The following is a 21106-nucleotide window of genomic DNA, read 5'->3' as shown; positions in this document are numbered from 1 at the left end:
CAAGAGGATGAAGATGTCCACAGCGCGCTTCTCATGATCCTGGCCGGTGCAAAGATGAAAACGAAAAAAACGCCAATCGATGTCCTTGTATCAGTACTCCAACAGTGTCATCCGATCAACACACGACTCTCTCTCATCTCCCTTCCATCCATCCATCCATCCATCCATCCCATATATCGTCCTCAACTCCTCCTCCCACCACAACCAACCACCAGTAGCAACAGTGACGCATCAATTCGCCAAAATCGTCCTGACAAGCTCGGTATAATTGATCTCGCCACTGGACGTGTCGACGGCCTTGAGCAGCTCGTCGACCTCGTCATCACTCATCTTCTCGCCCAGGTTGGTGAGGATGTAGCGCAGCTGGCCGACGCCGATGAAGCCCGTCATTTCCTTGTCGAAGACCTGGAAGCCGCGGCAGTATTCTTCCGGTTCGCCCGGGTCGCGGAAGCCGCCGGGCCGGTTGAGGATCTTGGAGAAGGATTCGAAATCGACTGTTTCGAACACACACACACACGCAAGGGTCAACTTAGGTGTTAGAATGGGGTGATTTGGGGGGAGGAATGACGGAAAAAGTGGGGACAAACGCACAATCACCACCAACCGTCTTTTCTAGGTCTCTTATCTCGGCCAGGGTGGGGTTCTGGCCGCAGGCTCGGAGGAGGTCGCCGAGGGATTCGAGGGAGACGCGCCCGTTGCCGCGTTTGTCGAATAGGGAGAAGGCTTCTTTGTAGTTTGTGCTGGCCTGTTGGTTTTGGGAGGAGTATGTCAGCTGGGCTCTTTTTGGAGAATCAGTTAGGGATCCAGCAAACTGATCAGGGTCTCGGATTTTTCGCGGGCAATGGTTGAGAAACGAATGCTGGGCATGTATGGTCGTACCATTGTCAGAGATACTAAGAGGTAGAGCTTCCGGGATGTGAATAGCCTCTACAAGGCCGATATTAGGTCTGCGCTGTAAAGTGCGAATGATGTGTTTGATGTTGGAATTACTGAAGTCTGGGGCAGAAGATGTAGTGGAGCGACAAAAAGTGAGTCTTGACTTTGTTGTCTGTGCTCGTTGCCAGGGCGGAATTTCTACGGAGCTAAAAATCATCATCTCCCGATCCCAGCTCCTGACACTGTCAATCTCTACTACATACTTGTACTTCATGCACCCCATTGGTTATGACAGGAACTCCACGAGGTCTTCAAACCCCTCCGGTGCTGGTATTCAATCTCCTCCAATTTCATATTGTTTCCATACAACATTGTGCGTCCCCAATGCGATCAATGTGCGCCGCATCTCCCTGCCCAAAGCCATGTCTACTACATTATCATCTCTATTGTGATTGAGAAAGATGGGAGTATGGGTGTGTCCCTCTTCGGAGTCCGCCAGGATATTTTCTTTCGACTAGACGAGGCTCGCTTCCTTTAGCGATGCTGAGGCCCTCTCGCAGAGCAGAAGCTAGTCGATCGCATTTCCGCTCATTGAAAAGCAGTGCAGTCGTTGGGTGGTGAAGAGATCACACCTTTCACACGGCTCAACAAAGGCATCCATCCGTTGAAGCCAACAAAGACGATAGAAATACTTGACTTTGCATAGCAAACTTCTAGCTAGAGCCAACAAATACTTATGTCTCCTACCGTAGTAGGCTCAAGGACTCATGCGTAGAGAAACGGTAAGAAAACGAAACCATCCTTGAAAAAATAGTGAAAGACGATGATTGGTGTAGATAGTAGCAGACTGAGATACTCCGTAACTGATCTACTCACGTGTTGGCCGTTCTGTCTCTACTTCCTGCTCGGTATGGTCGGAAATGCCTTGATTCATTCCTCATACGGAAAGTCTTCACCCTGGCTTTCCTTGCCCCATCTCTAGACGCACTTCCGCGCCTCGACACCTCCAACGGGCTCCAGACTCCCCGTTCCTACTTAGTTATCATGTAGCAAAGCCAATAGACCCATTGTTCTATACGAGCTTGAATGCTATCGGATGTATCAAAGTCTATCTAGGCCGTCGATGAAGGATGTAGCTGGTGGTGAAGGATTTTTCATATAGGTGACGTGACCGCCCCAAGGACCAGGAATCGAAAAGAACCACCTGTTTGTTAGGAGGGACGTAGGGTCACACAGGCTGCACCACGGGTGGGACAGATCGGGGTTTGGTGGAGTTGAGCAGTCAAATAGCTGGAGAAACATTCATTGCTGTCCACAGCAAGGGGATACAACTGCGTCATTTGAGGTCCCTACTGTTGTAGCAGGTTATACAACCCATGCTAAGACGGAATACTGCACGTAACCGTCAGCATGTTAGTTCTAGCCTACTCGTCTCCGTCGCCATCGCCATCAAGACCAAAATACGGACTCGTCAATGCAGCTTTCCTGCTTGCTCTCCTTGGCTGCTGCTTGCGCTTCGGCGCCACTTCTTGCTCCGAGGCCGACTTTCTCTCTCTTCCTGAGCTACGTTTTCCGCTTGTTGTCATAGAACGCTGCATGGCCTTTGTTTGATCATCACCCTTGTCGCCGTTGGGGCCTCCAAGTGCAAGATCGGATCTTTCCTCAATTGGAATTGGACCAGGGGTTTGCGACCTCTTCTGGGTGGCTTGTCGTTCCTTCTTTGGAATCTCGACCACTATGGGTGGATTTTGTTGTTGTTTAGTCGAAGAGCGTTTCCCTTCTCTTGCGGGCCTCTGTGTGATATTGCTTTCTTCTGCGCCAAGCCTATAGCCGGTGGATTCGGCTTCGGATAGATCTAAAGCACCAGTGATTGCCACGATGTGTTTCCGGTTCTGGGAATGCTCTTTCATATCGGTGGATGTGGTCGAAACGGGCGTAGGGTACTGCTCAGCTTCTTTGTATTTCGGTTGTAGTAAGGAATCATGATGCTCGACGACAAGCTCATTGGACGAGGCTGCTCTATTCTCATCGTTCTCGTGTGGAAGCAGGAATCCACCGCCGTCCTGCATACCATACACCGAAGCAGCATCCTCACCATCAAAACCATGGTCACGAGGGAGCACATCATGGAGTTTGCCAGGCTTTCCGACATCATCCAGGGCCACATCACTGGCCTCGGCATCCTCCCCGTAGGTATCACTAACTCTTTCTCGAATCCTCAACCCCATCAGTATTCTCTTCCACAAATCAAGCACAGCCTTCTCGAGTTTACCCTCCTCCTTCACCCTTTGCTGTTCTGCATATTCCTCCCAGGCGTCCCTCACAGCTTGTTCGTGTTCCTCGGCAACCACGACCCCTTCGACCACAGGTATGGCGAGCTTCTTGCCGAATTCAAAGCCTGTCACGGCTTCTGCATAGTCTATCTCCAGCCTTTTGCATATTCTTACTGTACCTCTCATCGGTATATGAACAGCCCCTTTGGGCACCATGGAAGGGACGAAGCAGTCGATATTACCATAACCATTTCTTGGAATGATACCATCTTTGATTGGTGGCGGAATAATATACTCGGTTTGGTCACGACTGTAAAGCCCTTGTGTGGGCTTCTCACCCGTCTGTCGTTGCATTTCCTCAACTTCTCTTTTTCTGGTCAAAGTTACTGCCCGAATTGGAACAAGCTTCAGTGGAACTTCCCCTTCTTTGATCTGCCTTCCCTCTTTGTGCCAGCTTTCGGCGGAGAGACACCGTTCTACATCTGTTCTCAAGTAGACATTCTCTTCCTTTAGCTTATCGCCCTTGCCAGTAGGAAAGGTACGCACTGGCTTGGCGTTCGACTTTAGAGCTTCCTCTCGTCTTAGAAAACGTTCCAGTATAAATTCTGCCGATGCTTTCAAGCTTTGTAGTGTGTCGCCTTCTTGCTTGTGGTCCTTCCTCTCTGGTTGCTGCGGGATCAGATCCGTCGACTCTTCGACATCGTCGACTGTGGTCCGCATCTTCTCGGTCCTAACGTACCCGCTCATCACGGTTTTAAACCAATCATACTCCTCATATCGCAATATCTTTCCACGTTTGTTGTAGACTGGCACTTTCTCGATTGGAATACGAACGCCTTTGGTTTTTCCAGGCCACATCCGCCGCTTTAGATATCTGGTAGTAACATCTTTGGCGGACCCATCCGAGGAGTGTGCAATCACGTATGCCATTACCTGTTTTGCCTTGTCCGCCTTTGCCCCCCTCGGCTCGAAAGTGGAGAGTACTTCAGCAGTGCTTGCCACTGGATTGGGTAAGACCAGTGGTGATACTGGTATTACCGTTGAATTGATGGGGGAAACAACTTCCGTCCAATAAGTCGGAAACACAAGGTCTCGGTCGTACTTGGACGGCTTTTGCGATGTTGTGGCAAGAGTAGCATCAGCAACGGAAGCGTCGTCCACTTCCGACATAGTAAACTCTTCTGAACTCGAAGTGTCTAGGTTGACTGGATCATCAATATGGCCCTTCCCTTTAATGTCGCCTTTTCGCCCTGCGGAGCCACCCCGTTTGTTTTTACGCTTGTCCATTGTGCGCTGTTCATTCAAAAATGGTCGGTCTTCATTAGATATAACGCTTGAGCCCTCTCCAATATCATGCTCAACGACGTTCTCAGAAATCCTGTTTTCAGCTTGCTCGTTCTTGGTCCAACCAAAGCCGCTTGGTTGCAGACTAGCAACCAGCCTCGACTCTATCCCTATGCCACGCAGCAATGCAGTAAATAGCTGTGCACCAACGTCACGAGATCCTTGGCATTTTCTGGCCAATTTGCGGAATGCAGAAAGGTCCTCGATCCTCTCGCCATGTTTTATAGGGTCATGTTTCTCATTTTGAAACGATCTGACCTGCCTTTGTCTCACTGCTGCTGATGCATAGCCCCTCTTGCGAAGTCCTGGAGCCGTGATTGAAAACTTCTTTTTCCAGTATGCTGCCAGGACTTTGAGGAGGGGAAGAATCGGGTCACCTCGACTAAGGTCTGGCTTTCCACTTTCCACCCGATTGCTCGGCTTGCCCCAGTCTCGTTGGATCCGCACATTTTGAGCAGCCGCTGCCTTCCCTTTCCACTTGCTCCTTGATACCGACGTTGTGTTCCCCTTCGGTACGTCTCCCGCGGTCTCCAACCCACTCGCAACTCTCCACTTTTGAATTTCTTTCTCGATGCCTGAAGGTAGCTGCTTGACCAATATATCCTGTACTTCCTTGTCACAACTCCAGGAATTACGAACAGCGTTGTGGTAGAGCAGAAACTGTACATGCATGCAATGCGTCTGTAACCTGATCTCTTTTTCAATCTTTGTTGGGCCTTTCTTACTCGTTGTAACAGCTCGAGTCAAGTTGTACTGGTCGATCTCGTCGACATTTCTTGACAGGTTCAGCTCGAGATTCCCACCCATCATCGGGACATGCTTCTTGATGACAGGTCCACCTTCTGCCATTGCGTCCTCCCAATCGACGTCTTCATCCTGGTCCTCCTCCTTCCTTTTCTTTTCTTTGTAGGGTATTTGGCCGGCATGCGACACATCTTCGAACCCGTCGCTATCGATGTCGCTCAACGAGGAGTTTGACTCGTCATCATCTCCCAATGTGAAGTTTCTTGCGGCTTGGAGGTCAAAAGATTGGCCTGGATCTGCGTCTAGTACATCGTTAAGCTTTGTTCTCTTCCTGGGCGTGGGTAAACTTGGGGAGCCTGGTGGCGGGGTTCGTTTGCGTGGGAGGAAGGGTGGCATCGTCGCAGGAATCCGAAAAGTTGGGAACGCGAGGATGTTGTAGCAAAGCGACTGTTTCCGACAAAAAAGTCAGCATTGCCCATGGCCAGGCTAGTCCGATCACGTCCAGCGGCTTCTGTCCCGAGTCGAGATCGTGAAAAAGAAATTCCAGGGTTGATGACGTACTCCGAGGGGTAAATATTGTTAGGCTGACGCTAGTAAGCTTGCTCCGAAACAGCTGTTTTACAGATTATCTGATGATCTATATCTCCATTCGTTCAATAAAAGAACCTCAAATACTTGACTAAAGAAGCACACACAGATTCCTATAATCTTATTGTCTATCTACGTTTCTTCAAGAACGATTTCCAATTTATCAGCTTTATTGATCACACAAACACAGTACTACAGCGGGCGCCAAGGAGGCAGATCAAAGCCAATCAGATTGTGAAGCGTTGTAACTTATCAGAACTAGCCGCTACTAGCACCACCTAACAGTCTGTACGTAGTATTGCCCCCTCCCCTCAATAGTACCCCAGTAGAAGAGACATGTTTGGTGATCTTCAGGAACGTTCCTTGGGCCGAAGTCCCACGTCTTCGTACTACATACCACAACAGTATCACAAAGTACTACTGTAACCGCTGTGGGGCCTTGGCGCCAACGGAGCTATCTTTTCCGAACTTTGCATCTTAGATTTCTAGATAGCTACATACCACCAGTTGAGGGTTTGATCCACACTGCTCCACAACTGGTCCCTCGAACCGGAAAGCTGATCTAGTGTTGTTCTTTTTGATTTGATTTGCCTTGAACAAGTACCCTACCTGTGCAGAGGTCTTAGTCTAACCTTATTACAGTTATGGTGCCCAGTTTACTACATACTGGCCCCCTCCTCTACGGAGCTAAAAATCATCATCTACCGATCGGCGCTCAATTTTCCCTTTCCGATAGACCTCCCAACCCTCTATGAACTTAATCGGCAGTGCTCTTGCTTCTTCGTTGACCGCATCGGCTATCATGACTCTGGAGCTGGCTGATAGGTAGTTCGACTTAAAATGTTCCCAGAGCTTCTGGTCGCTTTCAAGCTCTGCATGTGGCTTTGGGAAATATGGGTCATTTTCCTCAGCTGCGTGAATTGCCTGACTGACTCCGCTTTCATTCAGGGTCATTGTCCTGCATTTGTCGTAATCTATCGTCCATAGATGCGTTGATCGTTTCCGGTAATTGTCATATCGTGTATCTGGATCAGTGTCTGTGTAAGGGGCGAGGGCCTTGATTTGCTCGTTCGTTAGAGGAGCGAAGTTTTGTGTGGTAGGACAGCTTCCGAGTACAAACTCTACATCATTGGCATCAACATGCACTCTCCAATGACAAAGTGCGAGTGCTATCGCCATCTCGGTTGCGTATGTCTTGATGTCGAGACCAATCATTTCCGCTTGATTGAGGTGTAATGAAAAGTTCTTCAGCCGAAACCATGAAGGAGGCCGCTCGGATTGTCTACGCTTGCCCAAGTAAAGCCGCGCAACACAATTCCGATTTCCAGGTGCTGCTTTGGCTTCATCTTTCCCTCTCGGTCCATGAAATACCTCGATGAGATTGTCTCGGATTGGCTTTGAAAGGGGGAGGATCCTTTCCAGAATCATAATTGGCATTCTTTGTTCTGTTTGACGATCGTCCGGGAATTTTAGGCCATTTTGAGCCCACCATCTTTCGTTCTCAGGAGATATGCAGGCTTCGGGTTTGGGGATGCATGGTGGCTCATGTGGAGCAAAGAGATTCTCTGCTACCGAAAACTTTGCGTGGACGTCGGAACCCATCAGATAATCGTTCCATAGATTGTCATCATGATTGATCGCCCGCTTCAACACCTGATTCCTGCCTGTATACGCGAAGATATCTCCACAAAACCCATGATCAAGAAACAAAAATGTCCGAATTTCACTCCGGTATGCGGCCTCCTCTTGTTCCCGGGCGAACGATGAGGCGGTTGAGATCACAGACTTGTGTGAGAGTTGTCTTCCCAGTCTTGTCACCGGATCTTCATCCAACCGTGATATAAATCTATCAGCTCGTGCCGCCGCTTCAGACAAGGTCACTGAAAATACCGAGTCTTCAGAGACATCAGGTAATCGTGGAGACATGTTGAAGTGAGGGCTGTGTAAGGTTGTAAACAAGATTGAAAAGGTAGTAGACGATGGAATATATTTAAGTTAAGAACTTTATAATTGAGCACCTTAATTAAGGGGGAACAGATGTAATATCAGACTAGAGCTTGACAATATGCGTGATAGTACTATCACGCTTTCACGTGAGGAGGCACCGCAAGATAGGTTGAAGAGATCGTGGAACGATATGCAAGTCAAGGACTACAATGTTGCTATGAGAAGCTTCCTATGAAGATGCAAGAGTAGTAATTTAGTGCTATACATGTTGTAAGCGCCCGAATGTCAGAGCCTAAAAAAAGCTGAACCTCTATCATATGTGTATTTTCTGCATGGATCTTTGACCAGCAGCGCTCAAATGCAATACCCACAAGCATGCACATCATATTGAGAATAAGGGCGCCATCCTCGTCACAACCCAGCCTTCAAGCCCACATGTGTTCTCAACGTCCCGTGCCTCACTGCCTGAGATCCAATCCTGGCTACCAGTCAGCAGGCAGTTCCCTCATTAAGCCTTCTTCGTCTCCACGCTGCACATATGGCATTGGTTCAGGACTCGAAAAGTCCACAATCGGTACCCCTCCACTGTCGGTGACGAGCTCACCCATTCGGCCTCCCCCACCCCACTCATTGCTCAATTCAATGTTGCGGAACCCGTCGTAGTCATATGCACCATATTGCTGCTCCATAATACCTCGTGCACATCCGCTTCCACCCTGGGCTATAATACCTAAATCACGTAGCTGGGCTGGGTCAAATTCGAAGTCCAAGGCAGTAGGGATAGGGAAATCATGTCTGTAGTCTTGAGGGTCAGGGCCACAGGTTGGAAGCAAAGCGTCTTCCAGAATGTGCCCAACCTCGAGTTCGGTATCGGGGATCACTTCAGGATTATCTGAGGAGAGGGCTAACGTGAAAGCTGATGTAGACGGGGGCTTTGGGATATCTCTCTGCTGAGCAGAAGTACATTCAAGACCCTGGTTGTGAAGTCCAGACTGAGGACGAGATTTGGACTGTGGACCCAGAGATTTCCTAGACTTGCTCATCGATATTGCTGAATCTTTGCGAGTAGACTTAACAACCTGGCTGCCAGGAGGTGCCTCGACCTCGGTGAAGTCTCCGTCGACCTTTTCCCGCTGGAAGTATTGATTACGTTTGGCTCGCACATTCGCAATCCTGTGCTGCTGCTCAAAATCAGGTAACTCGCGAGCTGCATCATATGGATATCGCAGATCCAGATCACGGAGGACAGGGTTTTGGGGGGTCGCCCAAGTACCTTCGCGGATCTTTTCATCACGCCATGTTAACCAGCGTCCGTTTCGATTCCTCACGTCCCATGCGGAAAGCGGATTTTTGGCATTGATCGTGGGATATCGGTTAGTATCATTCATGGCACATACGGAAGCGACATGACCAGTGTGAAAAGTGGATTGTACTTTCGGCCCAGTGGGACTTAGAGAAGACTTCAGAGGACGCTTTTGGGGAGGGCCCACGACGTCCAAAATCTTCTGCTTAATCTCCGTAAGTTTTGGCGATGACTTCCGATCTACCGTAGCCTCAGACTTCTTTTCCCGGTTACTTTCGACACCTATCTCTGTGCGATGGCTGGCTTCTGCAGTAGACTCGATCCATTTAGATATATCATCGTGCTTCGATGTGCTCTTCACAACATTAGGGTTTGCTTTGTTCTCCTGGCTTACTCTCTCTTCGGTGGCTGGCGCCATTTTCCTCTGCAGATTCCTCATTTTTCGGACTGGAATATTCTGCAGGACACAATCCGAATTTATTAGCTTAGGTTTTGAGGTGTTTGAGCGAGGTCCGCAGACGTTCGCTTTACCCTGGGGACCGCTTGGATGGGATGGTACCGAACACCTACCATCAGGCTTCTCGACTGAGGCGCTTTTGTCATTATCTGCTGACTTCAGCTCGGCCTCCCGCTTCTTATCCATTTCCCTAAGCTTTCTCATTTTCTCCTTGTAATAGTCTTGGTCTTGCCTGAGCAAATCGCCACGATCATCAGCCTTCGCGAAGAGATCTTCACCTTCCCCGCCTTGGTCCGTGTACCACACCCAGCGACCTTCAGCGTATTTGATCTTGCTCAGAACGTCCCACGCGCGACGAAATTCATCGCGGATCGCGACGATGCCAGAATGACCTACAGTCCTAGCGATGTTATGGTCAGTTTCAAATGGATCTTCGATGGCGAAGAGATAACGCAGTCTGATAGAATTGTCTTTGCCAGCGCGCTTTGCCTCGGTCCACTCTTTCGACTTCTTCGTCAACAGCCCCCCTTGCGTACGAATTGAGATAACGTCGTTGACCCAATGGAAACCGCGGCTATCGGTGTAGTAGCGAAAGAACCCACGAAGTAGTGAACCAAGAGACTCTCGATTCTTCGTCATCTGCCCTGCTTGGGCACGTCTTTCAAGCATATCCTCGTCCTGGATGAAGCGCACGTCGAAGCCTTCGAACAGTTCGATTTTTGTCTTGTTATTCCAAGCATCCTCATTCTTTGCAAGATGTTGAAGATTAGGAATGACAGGTGGCTGAGCAATATTCATGAGGTAATGCAGTACCATCATAATATAGCCGTACGAGGATAGTGTTCCATGATAAGGTGTGTTGATTTTCCTCGCCTTGGACCATTCCTTGACGAAAAGCCCCATCGGTCTGACCCGTGGATCGCATTTGCAGTAGCAGCGCAGTAAAGTTGTATTGTGGATGGCAACGTAATTCGAGAAGTTGATATCGCATTGTATGCCGACATCAGACGTGTACTCGAGACTGGCATGAGCACGGACTGGCGATGGCGGTAAAGGTATGATGGAGGGTTCGGCATCGAGCTCCGCAAACGTGACCGTAGCGGCGTCCGACATTTCATCGGTGATATCTGAAGGAAGCCTATTGGGGTCCAAACCTGAAGCAAGGAGGGTTCTCTCTTTCTCCTCAAGTGCCATTTCTTCTTCCCATCGTTCACGTTCCTTCCTCAGGCTTGCTAGAAGCTCAGCATTTGGATTTTGACACACTCGAAGGATGGGAACCCGCGTCTTCGTCAACAAACGGGCCCCGTACCCAAGGTCTAGGAGTGACTTTTCTATCATTCTGCGAGACTCCACCTCAATAGGGCCAACGGGTCCTTGGTCTTTTGGGAATATCAAAAGTAGGTCCATATCTGACCCAGGGACCGCGAAGCCACTAGCAAGACTGCCATAACATTTAAGTCGCACGTTCTTCGGATTGACTGTGACATGATCTTTAGCGTAGTCAGCAACAAGCTTTTGAACAATTTTTTCCAATCGCTTTCTGAAAGCTTCCTTCTCATGCAATTCTTTGCTGTTCAGCTCCTTGTTGGTTTCTCTATCTGCAAGAGACGATAAGTATTGGCACTGACGGTGAATGTCGGCTTGCGAGTGCGAATTAGGATCGCACAGACGACGATCTGTACCAGGATTGTAAAGACGCGGCTGAGTAGCAATGCCACGAGCAGGAGAGTTCTGGTCTGTCATAAACGTAGGAACACCAACCTTGGGACCCGAACGTTGAGGTACGTGTGAGTAATTTGCATTGCCGCGATATGCTCCAGTTGAGGCGCGTTCAAAGAACCTTTGTGCAGTGTCGACGCTCATTTGAGGTGCGTACTGAGACGTGGCTGAGTTTTGATGCTCAAATCGGAAATGAGATGGATTATTCGTAGGTTGTGAAAGGTTCTGGGAAGCAAACTGATGGGATCCTAAAGCTGGAAAGGCTTCTGAAGCAAGTCGATGTTGAGAAGTGTCAGAAGGAACCCCAGCAATGGAGAAGGAGCAATCAGAAGTTACAGTTGTAGCCAAATGGGAGTCAGTTGGAGGGTGATGTGGAGGCGGCTGAAATGTCGAAAGAGCATTAGGTGAAGGAGGCGTTGGCGGGTGAGGACCTGCTACGGCTGCCTGATCTTGACGAGTGAAGAGAGGCCGGGCTTGATAAGACAATCCTCTTGAACGCTGGCCTCCACGGTTCGGGAAGGGTTGCTGATTTCTGGAGAGCTGATGAAAAGGTTGCACGAGTTGTGAAGTCCTAGCTCTGCCTCGATTGGGATAATCCCCTCGGCGAGATGGTCCACGATATGCAACACAACGCTGGTTCGGATGATGGTGTTGCTGTCGCCCACGGTTCGCAGATGCTCGAGACGAGGAGACTTGCTGAGCCGCTGTTTCGAGCTGCCGCTGCACCAAGGGAGGTAGGTTGTTTGGAGGTTCTGCTCTAGACTGGTCCATGGCCGTGGATTTCAGTGACGTAGTTCCCCTCAAGGATGGAGGACACGATTCACAGAAGAGATCCGAATGCGAAGATTTGCAAGGAAAGGCCACTTGGACGTTTCACGTTGAAGATGCGCCTTACTGGTGGTGGGTATAAAAATGGTTCAGAAGCCTGCTCTTGAGAGAGACTCTGCGGTCACAATGCTGATGGGTGGACAGATTTAAGCATGGTGAGCTCCATAGGATTGACCTGCATGCAGCAGGTTGAGGTATCTCAGCAACCACTCGACGAGAATTTTTCATGACAACCTCGAAGCAGTTTAAGATTCACTTGTCGTACATTAAGTGGATGCTCTGTATCCATATGGGTCTAGTAGCAGGGGTAGTGAATATCAGAGTATTGATCCTGTGGCTGCCTGCTTGCGAATAGCACGTTTCGGTCTCGCCGGCAGTCTTGGCACGCTTCAAGCATCAGAGCTCCCCGCAGAGCCGCCATTCCTTTCATCAGCATTGACATTTTTGCCCTTGGACCAAGGATGCTGGCACAGCAGGGAATCTAAGCCACTATCTGTCGCTCAGCCCAGCATCCTGTCGACTTAGGTCCATGACTGTACTCGCTGCTTTCGCGCCAGGCTCCGTCGGTTGTGACATACCTCTGCAGCTATTTCCTGCGTCCAACTCTATCTACATCTGCTAGCTAACATCCCTTGTTCCAAATGAACCCTTCCCTTCCGCCAACAGACCCTGTGTCTCATGACCAACATCCTCAGCGCAGTGTCGCTCTTCTAAAGAAAAAGCCGAAGGCTGCAGATCCGCTTTTTGGGGGGAAGAAGAAACCAACTTACAAAGCCGCGGTGCCTCTTGCGAAGCCGGGTATCAATGGCGCCCCTCCACCAGTGTTAAAGCCTCGACCTGGACTTTCACCGGCTCCCTTGGGTGGACCTTCTCCAGGACGGGCATCTCCAGCCCCAAGTGATCGTAAAACATTTAGCGGCTTCAGCGATCTTAATGGCACAGTAGATGGTGTCGCATACCGTGACTACACACTTGTTACAACAAAGCGAGAGCTCCTAAATGGTCTGCGATACCATGTCCTACAGTTCAGCGGAGACAGACCTATCGATATCCGCAATGAAGCGGACTTCACACGACCTGTTCGCCTTCATCGCAGAGATCCGCGGTCGGTTCCTACTGAACAAAATCAGGGGGAAAATGGTGAGGGTGTAAACGATGGAATGGATGCTGAAGAGAGAGAAGAGTTCGATAAGCGAAAAGAGGCGCGGCGGCTGGAGCGCGAAGCAAATCTGGCGCAAGTTGCACCATCTGTCGATTCTGGCAAGAGGTCTAACATCATCAAAACGAAAACTGCGCAGGTTTTCAACAGAGACTACACTCCAGAGGAACGGAAAAAGATGCAGAACAACTATGAGGAGAAGCTACCCTGGCATATCGAGGACTTTGACAACAAACACTGCTATGTTGGTTCCAATCAGGCCGGATCCTCAAACGTACATGCTGCGTTTGTCTACGAGCAGTCCATAGACGCACAGAACGGCCGTTTTCGGGTTCTACCTATAGAAAAGATGTATCAATTCAAGCCAAGGAAGACATTCAAAACCATGACGATTGAAGAAGCCGAGAACGCCATGAAAAAGAAAGGGCGTGATCCTCAGTGGATAATTGATCAAAGAGAAGCAAACCTCAAAACCGCTCAGCTTGAAAGATTGTCAAGAGGTAACAGGCCGTTCTTTGGCACAAAAGACGACACAGCAGCTGGCAGGGAAGATGGAGGCGCAGATCTTGATTTCAACATGGAAGAGGATTTCGCGGATGACGAGGAGGGTGACACATTTTTCGAAAAGGATGAAGACGAGAAATTGGCAGAAAGCAGGATCAAGGAAGATCAGTTGAACGCCAACATTTTCGGCATCAAGGAGGAGATCGAGTATGATCAAGCTGAAGAACGGGAGCGGCGAGAAAAGGAGAGAAAGAAGTTGATAAGTAAAGGGATCAAGAGGGCTTTAGAAAAACGAGAGAAAAATTTTGACCATGCGAGTGACTCTGATGATCCATTCGGCTCTACGGTATGCACGTTGCCGACGTCATCCTTCCAGTGGATAGTGCTAACAGTGATACCATAGAGCGAATCAGAGAATACTGAAGCTGAACGTCGGCGTCTGCAAGCAGAGAAGAAGACAAAGGCTGAACTTGAGGCTAAAAACTCTGGCGCATCAACAGGAACCAACACCCCTTCTGGACGCAAAGAAAAGCATGGTGGCACAGCGAGCGATAGAGAAGGTGGTATGAAAAGGTCTTCATCCTCGAAATCTCTCAAAAGACCCGGTAGTCCCAATCTTTCCGATGCTTCAGGGACAGACGTATCTCTTTCCCGCAAGAAAAAGAAAAATCGACATTTGTCATCCACTCAACCAACTCCCTACCCCTCTCGACCAATCTCTCCTGCCAACGTGCCATCGTCTTCCTCTGCCCCAACGAGCGGCGTCCGTAAAGACTCCAACACGTCACATCTTAATGTTATCAACCCAGCAAAGAAGCGGAAAAGTTTGGCTCTCGGGCCTGGTTCCGACACTGAGACTGCTGCACATAGCGATGGGGGTGCTATGTCCGATAACAGCCGCAAACAGAAACGTCTCAAGCTCAATCTCGGGCACAAAGATGGATCCGGGTCGCCCAAGGTGGCAACACCTCAGGGTGGGAGCCGTGCCTCGTCGCCCAAACCAGCGGCTGTGCCGGTCCAGGCAGCTCGTCCTGGACCGGATCCGTCAACTTATCCAACAGCTGCAGAGGTCTATGCAGCGATTCCACCGGCAGGAATCACCACGAATGATCTGTCGAATATGTTTAGGAGTCGGTACAGGAAGGAGGATAAGTCGCAGATGGTGGACAGGATCAGAGAAGTGGCAAGGTTCGATAAGCCCACCAGGCTACTCTTTCCAAGCGAGACCTTCAAAGCGGCATGAGAGGCCTATCGATCCCCTAAATCAATGTCTAGACCAGAGTCGGCAGGCGTCGACCATAGATTCTCAGCATGGCTGAATCTACGTCATTTCCATCAAGCATGATGCTTTCCAGGGCATATTCCTGTGGTGTACGATAGGATACGTCATCTGGAGGTAGATATGAGCCGTTCAGCATTTCTTGCATGGCTTAGCAATGTAAAACGTCTCAAACGCTACCTGCCTTTAGCATATGTACAAAATGTCAATCGTTGCCAAGCCCACTGCTGCCCGAATGTCCTCTCAGATTTTGCTCTGTTTTGGGACAGGACATCATCTTCATGACTCGGCTTTTCCTAGTCTTTCTGCTTCCAGCTCTCGCTCTGCTTGCTGATAATATTTGGCTGTATCTACACCATGCTATGTGCATGTTAGCTCTAGAGTCGAGAAATTGCTGCTTCCTGCGCCCGTTACGGACATACCTGGTTATGATTCACAAAATTCATCCACGGCACAACATGCCCCAGGAGCGCCGAATATCTGCTGTTTCTTGCCGCAACACCTTGCATGTAGGGCGTGAGCTCGCTGTGTCCGTACAGTGGCTCCCCTTTCTTGACTTTATCCACCATCTCCCGCATATCCATCTCGACTTCTCTGTTATTTTCTGTCCATCCATAGAGCCGCACTGCCGAGAGGAAGCATATTAATCTTTACCCTTGTTGCCTTAACATAGATGGGGAATTCCACAGGATTGGTGACATACAGCAACTCCGTTCCCAGGTCAGAAATCCGGCAGCTAGAATTCCCATGGCGCACGATAATCTGAAGACAGGTGGGAAAGCGCCTTTCCCTGCCCAGGAGGGTGCCCAGCGCTCAGTTGCCAGCATGAATGCTGGGCCCATGGCACCAATACCCGCGCCAAAGGCCCAGTCTTCGCGACGAGCATAGCGGAAGGCGCGTCGCCAATGTCTGGAGCTTGATCAGCCTTAGGAGAGACGAGAATATCGAGAAAACTAATGGTCTCGACATTGAGGGGTGGGGGTTACAGACGGGTCTGTATCGATCACCTTAGGATCAAGATGTTAGTAGAGATGCAGATTGTAGGTAGCGAGAAGATACCGGATAGTCAGTGTTCACCCGCTTTGGCGGAATGAAGACCTTTTGTTCGTCCATACTGTAATTGAGGTCGAAAACAAAGCTGTCTCCCACACCTGGAACGATGCAGAGACAACTGAATTGAGGCCAAGCTCCCGCAGTTAAATCGGGTGCATCTCGGGCTTGGCAAGGATAACCTAGCTGTTTGAGGCTTGGACGATCCCCATTTATCTAGTATCCTGACTTCTCTCCTTGGAAACAGCATCGACCCTACTTAAGGGGGGTCGTTGCTTTGAAACTCTCATAGTCCTTAGTAAATGAGAATAACCACTATATTGGACTTACTAATCCCTAAGGCAATGTCATTGCCATATTCCATTTCACGTTCACATATTGTATTAATGAGTATCACAGCAAAAACAAGCCATTCCCATGGGACTCGGAGCTATGCCTGAGGGGCAGTATTCCATCTCTAGCAGTAGTCCATGGATCACTAGCGAGTACTTACAGGGTTTGAATTCCTGTAATGAAATGTCCTTTTACTTAATCCGTGCACCACTTATTCTTGAGCCTTGATAAACTCGATGATGGCGACATTTGGGCCCTCCCAATGCTTTCTCGCGCAGAGGAACCACAAGAAGAGCGCAAAGAAGAAAACAAACAGAAAAATCGGGCTTGCATAGTTCATATTCACCGCAGTCACAGGCAGCGTGCCGGGAATCGGCAGCCAGATCATGCAGTAAATGGTGTAGGTAAGGGCGAAACTGTTGATATAGACACCGTAGCGACCCAAGTTCCAGGCACCGAGCTCAAGTGACTTGCCGCCGTGGACAGAGCTCCAGCGCGCGTAGAGCATGGAGGCGATGGCGATGGCGTAAGAGAAGTAGAGGGCGAATGAGCAAAGTGCAGTAATGGCGCCAAAAGCGGCGGTGGATCCAACATTGAGGAGAGATATGAGCATGACAATGATGAGTGACAGCCAAACAGCGCGAATAGGTACGAGGTGCTTAGGGTGGACGAAGGCAAACCATCGGGGTAGACCACCATCACGGGCCCAGGCCCGGGTGAGACGAGAGACGGAGGCGATAGAGGCAATGGTAGCCCAATAGCAGATGACAAAGAGGCCAGAAAGCATCGCAGTCGTGGCTTTGACAGAGCCCGTGACGCGAAGTAGAATCGTGGTAATAGGGAAGCCCGAGTTGAGCACGTCGTCCATGGAGCCCATGGAGGTGAGGATTGCAATGACCATAGCCTAGGCAAGGACGCCATTCAAAGCAATGGACCAGAAGGTTGCACGAGGGACAGCTTCTTTGGCTTTTCGGACTTCTTCAGACATGTGGACTGCACCGTCGAAGCCCGTAAACGACCAAATACAAGTGAGCATGCCGAGATTCCAAGCGACGTAAGTGTTAGTCCAGCCGGAGGAGATCTGATGTTCAAAGAAAATCCATTCCCCACTGTGCCGAGTGCCCATTGTGGTGTAGATGACCATGAAGACAACAAAAAGACAGATGTGTAAGATACCGGCCATGAGTTCGAGCCAAGGGACAAGGGCGAACATCCAGCCAATGGAATTAATTATACCTTGGGTGAAGAGCATGATGACCATGATGAGAGTTACGTGCCAGGTCTGGGGAACGTAATTTGGATTGTTTAGCATAACCAGTTGCTGGACAACGATGGCACTGATGTTGGAAGCGCCGGCTAGTAGAGAAACCCAGCGAAACCAGGTCATCCAACCTTGCATCCAAGTAGCGAATCTTTTCACAGGTTGAGGTGCTAGGTGATATGTCCAATGATATTGTGCGCCAGCGATAGGCACTGTTGAGGCCATTTCTGCGATCGATGCCGCTTGCGCAATGGCGCCGAAAAAGTCAATTACGATACTCCAGGCAATGACTTGAGGGCCTCCTTCGTAGAGGGCAAAGAATAGGTTGCTACAGAAGGTCAGCTCGAGCTTCCCTGAACTGCTTTTCAGTCCCACTCACGAATTCATGCCTTCCCATGTACTCATAAATGTCAAAGAAAATGCAATATCTGAAGAAAGCTGAATAGCCTCCGTATCCTCGTCACACTGACCAGATTCTCGCCATTTGCTCCGATAAGCGGCATCCGCTGCTTAGAGCCATATTCAACCTTGTCATCTGATGCGGTATTGTGGTGTGGAACTCGATTGGCAACATTATTTATATTATCCTCTTTTCCAGTCATGCGTAATTCATATGCTCCATTATGGGGGGCCATAGCAACTGAATGAGTGTTCTCAGGATAGAAGGGTGGTATGCAAGAGAAGTGACAAACGATCGAGGGGTTGAGGATTTTCGAGAGCTGCTCGTGAATACTCCATGCCTGACTAGCATGTTACTGGCAACTAGGCAAGGCGAACGGCCCGGTGTCTGGTAACTAGTTAGTGATCGAAACGGCGCAGACAAAGGCTCTGTCCAGTATCCAGACTCTACTACGTTAGACCCGCCACGCTTTTCTGACAGGCCTATCAAGGTCGAATTTCGATCAGCAGTGGAACAGTTGGCACAATGCCACATTGGCTGGTCGTCGCTTGTAGTAGTTAGACACTGTGCGGGGAACGCCCTTGCTAGCTTCCCCGTGTCAAGAAGAAAACTACGATGCCGCCAAATGATAACTTCTAGCGTCATGCCAGTTATGCCAAATAAAGTAAGAAAGCACAGTCTCTTGATTCGCTAATTCTGTTGTGGCCTATGCGTGGCTTTGGATCCTAACCACAATTCGTATCGTACGATTCGTTAAATTGACAGAGTATCAACTAGAATCACTGGTCAGGATCCTTGTACTCCGTATAGGTCACTTCTCGGTGGCACTATGGGTGGCAAGCCTGGCTCAACCTAGTGTGGCTCCGTCCCCTTTCAAAGTATTGGAAATTGAAAAAGATTGCCATGGCTATTGTTGATCTGTGAGTTGTTGCGACAGGCTTGGATAGCCCTGTGTTGCCCCACCATATACCTGCACACTTCCTGCGCCGTTCTCGAACTTGTTTACTTACTTTGGGCATCGTGAAATGGCAGGTCAAGAGTCTCCTGCCTTCTACCCAATCTCACCTGATAATCATTCATCATGGGTCGTTGTCGCCAGCACGGTCTTTCTCATCTACTCTATTATGGTTGTTGCGGCCAAGATTGTGACCAGAGTGCATCTGCAAGCGATGAAAATATACGATTGGCTCATTCTCGTCTTGACAACGAGTGCTTTGGTTGAGACCATTTGCATCGTGAGAGCATGCAAACATGGCCTGGGTCAGCACCAATACGCTCTCTCTTTTTCCTCCCTAGATTTACGCAAAAGTGCGCCCAAGACCCAATTGTGATCCCAACTGTGATTGATGGTTGAGACTGATCTTATCCAGTACACATTTGCAGCATACATCCTCTTTATCGTGTCGAACGCTTTCGCAAAGGCTTCTGTTGTCATTTTTGTCACAAATATTTCTCTACAGAGACGCATTCACATGGCGTGTTATGCACCTTTAGCCATAGTAGTCGCCTAGGCCTTAGCTGGCATCTTCGGCCTTGCGTTCGAGTGCCAGCTTTCTTCGCTTTGGGCCCTCGACGACGACACATGCGTGAATCGGTGGGCACTCTATCTCGTCCTCGGAGTGCTCAACATGATCACGGATATTGCCTTGATAGTCATACCCGTGTTTATGATGTGGTCCATTCAGACAAAAGCTACCATAAAGTGGTAGGTTTCGGCTCTGTTCGTATCAAGAATATTGCAAGTTCATGTGATCTTATCTGGAGACGCTCGCTAAGTAATCTGCTTCTGATAGGGATCCAATCTTCATGAACCCTCAGCTAGTGTCGTTGAAAAGCTACTTTGAGTCTAACGACAGGTCTTGGACTCATGTCACTCTGGCGATCTGGAGTCAAGTTGTCATGAACCTCTTTATCCTTACTGCGTGTGTACCGAGCTTAAGGGGGGTTTTTGACATATTTGGGTCGGGCACGGCTTTATTCACTGTACCCGTGTAATACGAAGCCACCATGGCTAGTGGCTCACAAGATCTATGGTCGAGGATCAGAACAGCTCTAAATAAGAGTGGCAATGAGAGCCGTCAAGATAACAGCAACATCAGTCGCCACAGCAAGTATTCCACCTTTCGGCCACGGAACGGCGATAGCCAGCACTCTGCCAAGGTATTAAGTACAAGCAGAAAGTTAACCAACTTACATCTTATAACTAGGCAGAGTGAAAGTCAAACGAACCTTGCCAGAAATGCCATCCTTCGAACAGATGACTACGAGGTGGAGTTGGAGGATCAAAAGCACTCGCAAAGTTCCGTAGATTATGGAGAGCAATCTGTTTATTGAAATTTGAATTGTGAGGTAGATGACCATGAGTGTAACTTTAGACCAAGAGAGCTAGACCTGGTGTGCTCTGTGGCGCAAGCCTTTAGATTGTACATTAGAGTAGATTTCGTTTCAGGTTATAAACCTATTGCCTGCTCGGTAGTAGTATAGCTAGTGGGTAGTACTCAGTAGAGCAAGAGTGAAGAAAGTCGTAGGCGAGACAGAAGTCCGAACTTGTCTGGGCTCCTAACAGTGGGGTGCTTATAGCGCCCACTATTCTAAAATAATTTGGTCTGCCTTCTTATAGCAGACCTCTAGGGGCAATAAGAACTTGACTAAAGATAGCACTATGTGACAACGGTTTTATAGAAAGTGTTCTTATTCAGCTTGAAAAGATTAGTAATACTCTGGTATTATACCACATTATTTTTTTTTAGTGAAGTTCCATCTGGTTAGTCAGCATGCCGCTTCTGCTCAGGCGCTATCCATCCTCGGCTCATCCTCGGCGCAGCTTGCTCACCCACTTGCTCAGGCTGCTCAGGTCCTGCTCAGTTACCTTTTCTTCCGCTCCTACCAGCCAATCATGCATCATGGTCTCATTGTTATATCATGCCTTTTCTTATTAAGTTTAGATGATGATATCTAGGGGCCTAGTTCATGGAACTTAGGGCCCTAAATTAGTCTTGTCATCTAAATAAACATGAGATACCTCTATCCTTGTTAGCATT

General features: G+C 49.1%; 8 protein-coding genes across 8 annotated transcripts; 2 read left to right on the top strand and 6 right to left on the bottom strand.

Annotated features, from left to right (window-relative positions):
* Positions 1-231: 231 nt before the first annotated feature.
* Positions 232-5633, bottom strand: EPUS_09137 (uncharacterized protein; the record flags this gene model as incomplete). Its single annotated transcript, XM_007807520.1, has 3 exons — positions 232-494; positions 592-1112; positions 2305-5633. 3 exons carry the CDS (start codon positions 5631-5633, stop codon positions 232-234), a joined length of 4113 nt encoding a protein of 1370 aa, XP_007805711.1.
* Positions 5634-6512: 879 nt separating this feature from the next.
* On the bottom strand, positions 6513-7751 carry EPUS_09136 (uncharacterized protein; the record flags this gene model as incomplete). The annotated part of the gene is made up of 1 exon (XM_007807519.1): positions 6513-7751. The coding sequence occupies one exon, from the start codon at positions 7749-7751 to the stop codon at positions 6513-6515; it is 1239 nt and encodes a 412-aa protein (XP_007805710.1).
* A 503-nt stretch (positions 7752-8254) lies between these two features.
* Positions 8255-12022, bottom strand: EPUS_09135 (uncharacterized protein; the record flags this gene model as incomplete). The annotated part of the gene is made up of 1 exon (XM_007807518.1): positions 8255-12022. One exon carries the CDS (start codon positions 12020-12022, stop codon positions 8255-8257), a length of 3768 nt encoding a protein of 1255 aa, XP_007805709.1.
* A 698-nt stretch (positions 12023-12720) lies between these two features.
* EPUS_09134 (uncharacterized protein) lies at positions 12721-14985 on the top strand (the record flags this gene model as incomplete). Its single annotated transcript, XM_007807517.1, has 2 exons — positions 12721-14088; positions 14146-14985. 2 exons carry the CDS (start codon positions 12721-12723, stop codon positions 14983-14985), a joined length of 2208 nt encoding a protein of 735 aa, XP_007805708.1.
* Positions 14986-15300: 315 nt separating this feature from the next.
* Positions 15301-15605, bottom strand: EPUS_09133 (uncharacterized protein; the record flags this gene model as incomplete). Its single annotated transcript, XM_007807516.1, has 2 exons — positions 15301-15381; positions 15444-15605. The coding sequence occupies 2 exons, from the start codon at positions 15603-15605 to the stop codon at positions 15301-15303; spliced, it is 243 nt and encodes an 80-aa protein (XP_007805707.1).
* A 1010-nt stretch (positions 15606-16615) lies between these two features.
* EPUS_09132 (uncharacterized protein) lies at positions 16616-17281 on the bottom strand (the record flags this gene model as incomplete). Its single annotated transcript, XM_007807515.1, has 1 exon — positions 16616-17281. The coding sequence occupies one exon, from the start codon at positions 17279-17281 to the stop codon at positions 16616-16618; it is 666 nt and encodes a 221-aa protein (XP_007805706.1).
* A 27-nt stretch (positions 17282-17308) lies between these two features.
* On the bottom strand, positions 17309-18052 carry EPUS_09131 (uncharacterized protein; the record flags this gene model as incomplete). The annotated part of the gene is made up of 2 exons (XM_007807514.1): positions 17309-17993; positions 18045-18052. The coding sequence occupies 2 exons, from the start codon at positions 18050-18052 to the stop codon at positions 17309-17311; spliced, it is 693 nt and encodes a 230-aa protein (XP_007805705.1).
* A 2020-nt stretch (positions 18053-20072) lies between these two features.
* On the top strand, positions 20073-20399 carry EPUS_09130 (uncharacterized protein; the record flags this gene model as incomplete). The annotated part of the gene is made up of 2 exons (XM_007807513.1): positions 20073-20225; positions 20277-20399. The coding sequence occupies 2 exons, from the start codon at positions 20073-20075 to the stop codon at positions 20397-20399; spliced, it is 276 nt and encodes a 91-aa protein (XP_007805704.1).
* Positions 20400-21106: the final 707 nt, after the last annotated feature.

This window comes from Endocarpon pusillum (genome assembly GCF_000464535.1).
Source record: "Endocarpon pusillum Z07020 unplaced genomic scaffold scaffold7110, whole genome shotgun sequence".
In the NCBI taxonomy this organism is placed as follows: Eukaryota; Fungi; Ascomycota; class Eurotiomycetes; order Verrucariales; family Verrucariaceae; genus Endocarpon; species Endocarpon pusillum.
This window is presented reverse-complemented; position numbering and strand designations above follow the sequence as displayed.